General features: G+C 38.4%; 1 protein-coding gene across 1 annotated transcript in view; it reads left to right on the forward strand.

Annotated features, from left to right (window-relative positions):
• The window catches only part of CCNC (cyclin C), a 22,828-nt gene extending 13,164 nt beyond the window's left edge, over positions 1-9,664 (forward strand). The window contains exons 8-12 of the mRNA XM_019520169.1: positions 1,318-1,409; positions 4,574-4,641; positions 5,095-5,174; positions 7,186-7,304; positions 8,353-9,664. Coding sequence (XP_019375714.1) covers positions 1,318-1,409; positions 4,574-4,641; positions 5,095-5,174; positions 7,186-7,304; positions 8,353-8,407 — 414 coding nt within the window. The 3' untranslated portion in view covers positions 8,408-9,664. The remainder of the gene's footprint in view (positions 1-1,317; positions 1,410-4,573; positions 4,642-5,094; positions 5,175-7,185; positions 7,305-8,352) is intronic.
• Positions 9,665-10,108: the final 444 nt, after the last annotated feature.

Consider the following 10,108-nt stretch of genomic DNA (forward strand, 5'->3'; position numbering starts at 1 on the left):
AGTGCTTTACACCATCAAAGCACCATACCAAGGCTGCTGTGGGGGATTTTCAGGTTTTGTAGGATGCTGACAAATGGGGGGTGGGGTGGAATAACTGCACTTTAGTGGAAGAGGAACCATGTCACTTTGACCCAACTCACCCAATGTCTGTATAGATTGGGCAATTCAGTGGAGCTTTTTGGTGCTTTTATGTTATAGCTGAATCAGATGAATCAACTTTTATCTAATAGCCAAGTCAGGTATTAGATAAAAGCTGCCAAAAAGCCCTGCTGAAGTTCCTGATCTATACAGAACTTGGGCGAGTCAAGTCAAACTGATGCGGTTCCTCTTCTGGGCAAGTGATGCATTTGGTGCAAGGGCACAATGCGCTTAAAAATAAAGTGCTGTTTTTGGGTTGGTGTTTTTTTTCCACGCCTGTCAGCAGCCATAGTGAAGAGTGAGAAACTGAGTCAAAGAGATTATAATTGGACAGGGAGTCAGCTCAAAAACCACATCTCCATCTCTTATTGAAACAAGCTAAATCGCAGAAAGAGAAGACAAGGACTTTAAATATACAAGGTTATGAGAGATGTTTTTTATTTGTAAATATATGGATCACTTTAATGCTTGAAGTTAACTGTAGCAATTAAATGTCCCAATTTTTTTGTAGTCTAGCTAGTGTTTTATAGCTAACATTTCTTAGAATATTGTTTCCTGTGCTGTGGTTTGGGAATGTCTTCTCAGCATTATAGTTTTGTGCCTTGCAAGGCAACTATTTACAGAAAGTTACTTTTTTGTAACATGGTATTTTTGATTATTTCAAATATAGTGCAGCTAATATCAGGGTTTCAGCACATACATTCTGCATCTCTGTAATTGGTCATTTGAGTTTAGTTGGTTCCTCTTTGTATGTTCCAACCTTAATGTGTAAGGAAGAATTTAGAATAGTGTAGATTTTTAAAAACTAGTGTTGGATTTTTTTTTGTTTTTTTGTTTTGTTTTCCCAGCAAGCTTCTCACGTATGGTATTTAGTAACAGACTGTTTTCTGGCAGTGTTCTGTATTTCCAATAGGGAATTATGGGTTTGTAAGCAAACAAGGTTCAGTGTGCTGCAGATGTGTCACTGTCTCTCTAAGGGGAAAGGATGTTGACAGACTGGCAACCATGCTGTATAATGGTATTCTAGAGAGAGCACTGTCCTCATTATGACAGAGGTGTCATGATGCTTATAGTTGAAGAAAAAAAAAAGGGAAAAATGAACCACTAACTGATTTCACAATATAAACCATGTGGTCATTATAAATGTTTTAATTTTTTCTTCTTTAAACTCATTTCTAGGATTGCTGTTTGATAGTGTATCATCCTTATAGACCTTTGCTCCAATATGTGCAAGATATGGGCCAAGAAGACATGCTGCTACCCCTCGCATGGTAATAGAGACAAAAATTAATAGTGCATCCTTTGAGGAGGAAAGTTAACTTAAAAAAAACTATTCAGAGAAAATTTTGATTTGCTTATGTAGACAAATGAAGTTGCACCAGTTTATTGATGCAAATAAAGAGTGCATACATAGGGATTATTACTGGTTTAACTAAAACTACTATTTTATAGTGTGTTTGTATTGCACAGTGCAGGGCAGTATTGAGATACTTGAACTAGCTTGGGTTCTAAAGCAGTCTGTCCTTGTCAGCATGGCAAGTTAGTCTGCATGGATGGAATTGTATATCTCCAGTCTCCCAGCATTGTGAAGTGTAGACATACCCAGAGTTGTATGCATCACCAAATGTTGACCATGAGTAGGGAGCACTCTTCCTGCTAATTATTGTCAAAGATTGTTTCCCTAGTATTTCTGATGTATTCTGCTATGTTATTGTTTTATCGTTATATCTGTGAACATAATGAAGCCTTTTTTTTTTTAAAAGTAATCAAATTCAAATACACAATAAAAGCATTGCCTTTGACTCTTAGATTATTTGTAGAAGCCAGGACCTTTGAGCCCCTAAAAGACATTACACTTAAGACATGATTAATTAGTTAATCCCATCTTAAGTAATAACCTGGCCACACATTCATTCAGTTAATGGCATGATAAAATGAGGATTAAGTTAAAAAGTTATTAATTTGTGTAATAACTTTGTGGCTGGTTCCCATTGCGCCATTAATTGGATTATGTGGCCAGTGCTGCCAGCCTCTGGAGCATTCTGGATTCAAGACTACCATGAACTCCAGAAGCTTGGAGCTCCAGTCAGCTGATCAGAGCTCCCAGCTACAGGAACACTCTTTTGCTTATATAGCTGGAAGCCCTGATCAGATAACCAGAGCTCCCAGGTATGGGAGAGCATCATTTGCCTCTGCAGTGGGGATCCCAGATCAACTGATCTAAGCTTGCAGCCAGGGGAGCACAGGGAGCCAAGTTTTCTGCCAGAATCAGGTTCCCCCTACGCTGGCAAATAGTGTGTTGGGATTTGATGCTCAATCCCAACATCACAGTTCCTGCCATGCATAGTAGGAAGTGCAATTGTTGGGATCAGATCCCATCATGCCTTTGAATTAATATTTAAATTAATATTTGTCAGGGACCTTAAACACTGCCATGAACTCTGCGTGATTTTAGACAAATTTCTTAATTTTTTTGCCTTTGTTGTTTCCACTTTACAGATGAGCTACTACCTCAACATTGTGAAGATTAATTTTAATAATTCAAATAGTATATGTTCAAAGCACTTTGCAACATAGCATTTTTGAAGATGCAAAAATATATCATAGTTACTTGAATATAAGACAAGGTGTTCCCCCCCCACCATTCAGCAGTGGGGGAGAAGGGGAAGTCTTCATTTTACACTCACATCCAAGAAAATCTCATTGCCTATCATTAAAGTGCTGCCAAAAGCAGCATGTTTTCAATAATAGCAACCAGCTATGACATTGGTTAAAGGCAGCCAGTACTGAGCATGACTATAAAACACCTGGCCTATATTGGGTAAACATACTGTGGGTAACCTACCACAAAGAATAGATTAGTGCAGCATATCTGAATAAGATACGTGATAGGGCCCATATGCTCAGTCCCCCTCACTGTTGAGTTTTTTTCAAATCATGGTGAGCCACTACATTGACTACTTTTCGACATTCCTCACAGCTGAGCTGTGCTTTTCTTCCCCATTTCCAGTTATTCCTGTTTCTTCACTAGCCTTCGATGTCTGGCAAACAACACCAAACAGGGCCCCAAACAGTTCTTCCAGAATCCCTCTGCCACCTGTTACACATGAGTAGTGTGGCCTTGCCCTTTGTGAGGTGGAGCTGGACCATGTTTCCCTGTACCTTACTTGCATCTACATTTTTGGAAGATCCCAAGACTCATGACTGGAGCTGGATGTTCTTGTCATGAGTAAGAGGCTAATTAGCACATGGATCCTTTGTGGGGGTTATCTGGAGTGCAGAAACATACTGAGCAGTGCTGAGCTGTGAGGATTACCATGGCTGGAAACACTGTTGAATCTGCTGGGCCCCAGCATAATGAACTGTATGGTAAATCATGAGTCTTTTGGCTTTGGACTACCTGAGCTGAAATGGATTTAAATGGCAGTGTGTAGTGAAGGGTGCACCCCTATCTAAATGCAGATAGGACTCCTTACAAGAACCTCATAGTTAGCCTCCCACTAGCCAGCTTCCAGCAGGAAGATCTTGGCTAGATGCGTACTTTATGGAAATGGGGGACTCCTCCCTAGCTTGCTCCTGTGGCCATTGGCTAAGGGCAAGCAAGACTCAGAGGCATCTGAACCCCAAGCCTTCAGGCTTGGGCCTGCACATAGGATGCGTGCTGATTGGATTTGGAAGTATCTGAAGCCCCAGGCTGAAAAGTCTGGGGTGGAGAATATTTGTTGGTTGCAGTGCCACATATGCTGTTTGAATGACTGAGTGTGTTTATGGAATACCTGTGTTAAAACTTGCAGCAGCTTCCAAAAGAAGGCTAAAATGCATCAGTTCTGGATGAACTAATTCAATGGATATCCATAATAATTTGCCTATAAATCCATGTTTTCAAATTGCCTCTCACTTCCATGTGCTTAGGGAAAGCAGGGTCTGCCAGTAAGGGTGGGAGGGAAAGAGCTGCAGGGGGAAGAAGTTGGGGAGGTAGTGGGGAAGGGGGCTATCTGACCCACCCTAGCTGTAGCACTGGGAGGGGGGGGAGCAAATTCAAGGCAAACCCCCAGTAATTAGATTCCATATCTGGAAAACTGGAGCACATTTATAAATGGTCCATATATTCTAATTATTGGGGGGTTGCCTTATAATCAAGGTTGTCTTATATTTTAGTAAATAGGCTACCCTGATCTACACTATTAGAAGTAAATAATTACTGCGATCACTTGGAAAGTAATTAAAGGGTCCAAGATAAGAAATTGTGTACTGATGTATATTATTGTTTGTGAATTTTCCCCACCTAATTTTCTCTCTAATTCTCTTTATTTCAAAAGTGAAGATGAAAAGATGTTTGCATGATTAACAGATGGAAGGGTGTTTTTTTTTTTTAGAAAAATGGGATTAAAGGTCAGAACAGTACAATGACTATTTACTATTTTTGTTTGCACAGGAGGATAGTGAATGACACATATAGAACAGATCTTTGTCTGCTGTACCCTCCTTTCATGATAGCTCTAGGTAGGTAAGAACAAATTAAAATACTTCATCATACATAAGTAGATCCATTTTGTATAGTCTTCCTCCATGAGCATTTCTTAGTCTACAGTGGATTTTCTAAAATATGTTGATTTGTTTGCCATCTTCAGCTTTTTCAGATGATGGTGACAGTGGGGAGCCTATAGCCTGAAAATCTGTTTAGGTAACTGGAAAATCTAATCCTGAGCTCAACTCTTGAAAACTGACTTGGGCATGTTAAAGAGGGAAGCAGAAAAATTCAGAGCTATAAAGGGGGAAATAATAGCGTTGAAATCTGTAATTCATTCATATTCAAAAATCCCCAATCTTTGTTCATTACTCGCATCTCTATTTGTATTTAGATTTGTATCCAATCCTATCCAGAAGGGCTCAGGAGTGTCTTAAAATAAACAACAAGTAACCCACAGTTGAAAGGTTCTGTTTGTTTCTCTTCAGCTTGCCTCCATGTGGCCTGTGTTGTCCAGCAAAAGGATGCAAGGCAGTGGTTTGCTGAGCTCTCTGTTGATATGGAGAAGGTATTTATTTTTTCTTACTTGCCACGGACTGACCAGAAATTTTCATGAATATTATAAAACAAATAACTTGCATGCCTATTGTATAAGTCAGTATTCTTGTTGTGAATACAGTAAGCACCATTGAACTTAATCACAACTTCGGATGGGAGACGTTCAAAAATAAACAGTTTCAGCAAGAGGATTTGGTGATTTGCCTGTTGCATTCTGCCCTCTAAGCAAGTGCTCAAGTACAGGGTGCTGCTGAAGATCCCATCTTTCAGATGAGTCATATCATCAGTTCTACCTCTTGTGGCCTGTGACATTTTTCAGAAAATGAGGGTGTTAGTTTGGCATGCTTCCCAAATGGGTGGGTAATTCTACATAATTTCTTCTGCAGATACCAGTTCATGACACTTGATTGTCAATTAAACCTAAATCTAGGTAGCATTGCTATGTGTAAAGCATTTTGGAACCCTTCAGGATGATGGGCACTGTAATTCCAAAGCACAGGATTGCACCCAGGTGAATTATACTGTTGGGTGCGACTCTGTACAGCACAGGTTCAGTGTGTTGTATATGCAAGTTACAGGTAAAATGAGTTGCACAGGACAGAAAACAGGAAAAATATTCTGTATGTGACACCTACTGCTGCATCTGCCAAGTTACTTCTGCTATGAACATGTTTATATATTTAAACCAACCAGTTCTGATACAAACATAATCCATTAAGAGTTCCCATCAGTATCACAGTGTTCATAGCCAACTGACTGGTTTTAGCGATGTATGCTGCTGCTTCATTGTATTAAAAGAAATGGGGGTGGGGGACAATGTGAGCCCAGGTGGCTAAAACATAGTTATGACTCGAGATATGAGTGCTCCTGCTGAAGGCTGCTGACAGTTAATCAAGATGTAAATGTGTACATATTTGTTCAGACTGGGGAGTCAAAGAACACTTCCAGTAGCTTGCCAGGCAAAATTCAGGGTGCTGGTTTTGACCTGTAAGGCCCTAAATGGGCTGGGCTCTACCTACTGGAGAAACCATCTTCTATCTTATACTCTGGCGTGATTCCTAAGGTCAACCAAGAGCATCCTCCTCCTGATACCATTAACGCCTCAAGTTTGGTTGGCAAAAACATGCAGGAGGATGTTCTCAGTACTTGCCCCTCCGCTGCGGAATTTCCTCCCCCATGAGACCCACCAGAGCCTGGAAACAGTTTAGCCTTCCTGTTTGAGCAGGTGTTTAGCAAACGAGGCTGAGCTGTGATGCTGTTTAGGAGAGTTTTTCTGTATAGCTTATTACAGTGCTGTGCTGGCTTTCATAAGTTAGTTTGTTCTCCTGTTTTGTTCTTTTGTTTGTTTATTTTATAAATTATTTTGCTGTCCTTGGTAAGCCTCCCTGAACCTTCATCAGAAAGGCAGCATATAAACTGAACAAATTAATAAGTGTTGATGCATCCCTCCTTTGTGTCCTGTTGGCTGCAGAAACTGGCATGCCTTATTCATGCTGGCCCAGTGGGCTGCCAGACTCAAGTGGACCTCTGAAAAGTAAAATATTGAGATCTGAAAAGTAAAACGCTGAGGTCCACCTGACCTTTTACGGTTAATATGAAAAATATTTGTCTACAATTTGGCTACTTACACTTCACCTTCTCTCATTCTAAGGTTTCTAGATCACCTGTGATTTGCAGAGCACTTGCTAGTAATCCACAGTGGATAGTTGATTACAGGTCTCCAGCTGCTGTAAAAAGCCTTAGACAAAACTGAAAACGCATTCTTAACACATTTCAAAACAACTAATGTGTTTGCCCAAGGGGAAGGGAAAACGGTCTGCATTATTCTGAATGGGAGACTGTTCATGATAGAAAATCCTTCAAATCCAATCTAGATAAAGAAAATATCCATTGAAATGGAATTGTTGAGCTAAGAGCAAAAGTTACTTTGATACAGGGAAATCATTGGTCGTTACATAGTTGAATTGATAGTGGCAAACAGAGAACCACTACAGTATCTGATCTAATCTATTTTTATTTAGATTTTAGAAATAATCAGGGTTATACTAAAACTGTATGAACAGTGGAAGAATTTTGATGAGAGGAAAGAAATGGCTACTATTCTTAATAAGATGCCTAAACCAAAACCACCTCCAAACAGGTACTAAATTTTTTTTTTATTCTCTTTGTGCTGAAAAATACATTTAACTAGAGTTTGCTCTTAGAAAAAAATGAGGAAAATTTACAGTAAACTCTAGTTAATAGATAAGAGGAGGAGGGACTCATGGCACAGAATCAGAACAATGGTGAATGAAATCCTAATAGTTAAATATTCAAATAAGTAAATTGTTTACTGTACTTCTGAGGGTACACTATGTATTTTTGCAGTATAGATGTTTCCATGAGAGAGACTGCCTTGTACATTAATTAAAAAGTCAGGTACAAAGGTAATTGCTGCATCAGGTTTGATTAGAGCAGTGGTCTCCAAACTTTTTTGATCGCGCACCCCTATCTGTAAAAAAAAATTTTTGCGCACCCCGGGGGGGGTATGTATATTTATATAAATATAAATAGAAGTTCTAATATTTTCTTCCTGCACCCCAATGGATCATCTTGCGCACCCCACTTTGGAGACCACTGGATTAGAGAATGTTTGTATCTTTTTAACAATTTAAAATGTCTTATGTAGGGAGTTAATCGAATTGAAGACAGTTTCACTAAATTAAGCAATAAAAGGAATTTTGGTACCAAAGTACACCATAGCTGGGAAAGCCTGGCCTTTCAAACTGTGCAGGTATAATTCCATGCATAATTTGCCTGTGCAGTTATTTATGATTGGACATGCAGCTACGATGTGAACTAAGTCATGGTTTCTGTAGGTGTAGATTGAGTTGGCAGTTGGACACGAGTTTCTTACATGTGCAGTTTTGAATATCAGTTCCTTCACTGTGTCTGTTTCACTTTCTGGTGGGATTATTTTATCTAGACATGGTTACCCAAATAACTAATAAATTTACATTTTATTTTTATAGAGGAAAGTTGGGGGGGTAAAAGAAAGGCTTTGAATTTTTGTTTATAATTAAAGTTGTTTCTCTTGAAGAGGTTTTTACTTGCCATTTGATTGAAAAGTGGGTTTTTTTAATAAAGTTTATGATGTAACAATATTAGATATATCTGCTGTCTGAAAATGTGTCTCTCCATCCAAACAGTGAAGGCGAACAGGGTCCAAATGGAAGTCAGAACTCTAGCTATAGCCAGTCTTAAGGCATTCCAAAGAATTTCATTATGGACCACATTGGATCAAGACATATTGGGATCTTTCCTGCGTTCATGAAGTGGACAGAAGGTTTCAATAAGATCTTTAACAAAGAAGCTTGAAGAATGAATAGCTTGTTTCTGTCAAGCATATTGAAAACTTTTCCTTTAAAGATTGCGTCATCCCTTTGAAGCCAGAGCAGATATATTAAGATTTCTCAATTTAAGGAATAAAACTCTGAACAGAGCTGCAAAACATTAACACTATTCATTTCAATATGACTAGTTTTAATTATTGGTTTTGTTTGCTTTGACAAAAATATAGCTTCCCATTTAAGTGAAGTTTCTTTTAAAGCTACAGTAACATGAAGCCTGAGTGTAACTGTATTAAGGACCCCATGTCCTTTTCATTGTGTATGTCACTGAAGGATGGCGTGCTATATACTAATTTTTTTCATTACGTAGTTTGTTTTATAGGTAATGGGTACTGTAAAAAGCAAAAGTGTGATCCTTCAGAAACAACTGACAGAAGTCTGCAAAGAATGTTACTTGTTTCAGTGAAAACAGGAGAGAAATTAAATTCCTCTTCTAGACTAAAGAGATGCCGTTTTAATCAGTACATGTAGCTTGGACATTTTTGCAATGAAACTTAGTAGCCCAGCTTACCAGAAAAGTGCAATATGTATAGTGTACATTGTGGACATTTGGGGGATAAAAAGTTTTCTTAACCATTTCAAATATTAGGACATTTTTTAAAGTACTTATATGAATGATTTGCAAGTAAATGTACTGTACAATCCAATTAAGTATTTTAAAAGCAAAGAATCAAAATCAAATCTACATAAGACTATTTTTATTGTAGGGGTTGTTTTTGTACAAAAGGTATACACTGTTAGTCTGCCTTCACTGTTAGTGTAAATTTGTATGATTCATTAGAAAGTTTGTGTTTTTTCTTCTGAGAGGAACAAGCTTGCAGTGAGCTTCATGCTGGTGGTGTGTTTTATGTTTATATTTTGTTTTACTGCAGTGGGATTCTTTGGTTACCTGTTTGCTGGGGAGTTTCCTTCATCAAAGGGCCATATCTTGCATTCCTTACTCAGGCAGAACGCCCACTTAAGTCAGGACTTGGCTGAAAGATTTTAGACTTACAGGTTTATTAATTTTTAAGGTTTTTTTTCCCCAAACAATTTATGTACAATTTCATTATCAAATAAAAATGCCAATTTGCCCAAGTATGAAATTGAACAATAAATGGAAGTCCAGGAACTTGTTTTGTCCAATATCTTTTTCCAAGGTGCAGTTACACATTAATACAGTTCTAAAACAGAGAAGAAAATGCTTGAGATGCCTCACTCCATGGTGCTTATTTAGTTCTAAATGCTGACTGTTTCAAAGAGAGATGTTTCCAGCGATTTGCCATTCAACAAAACGTTACCAAAGTGTGTACTGGGGGGAGGGGGTGGGTGCAAGAGGGGTACGCAATCAATTAAGCTCCTTGAATGTATTTCCATTGGAATTATTTTTATAAAGCATATTAGACAAATTATGATACTCCCTTAACAATGAAAAAGGCAAATGTATGTATTCTAGCCTTTGCTATACTTATTCTGCTTTACTTTTGCTGTTTTCTGTTGCAATTTGACCCATATATTTATTGACAGATGAGTGGTAAAGTCACTCTTCTGCTCCTTGCAGTTGGCTTTTTCCTTT

The sequence above is a fragment of the Gavialis gangeticus genome, unplaced genomic scaffold (genome assembly GCF_001723915.1).
Source record: "Gavialis gangeticus isolate Ggan-Ray unplaced genomic scaffold, GavGan_comp1, whole genome shotgun sequence".
In the NCBI taxonomy this organism is placed as follows: Eukaryota; Metazoa; Chordata; order Crocodylia; family Gavialidae; genus Gavialis; species Gavialis gangeticus.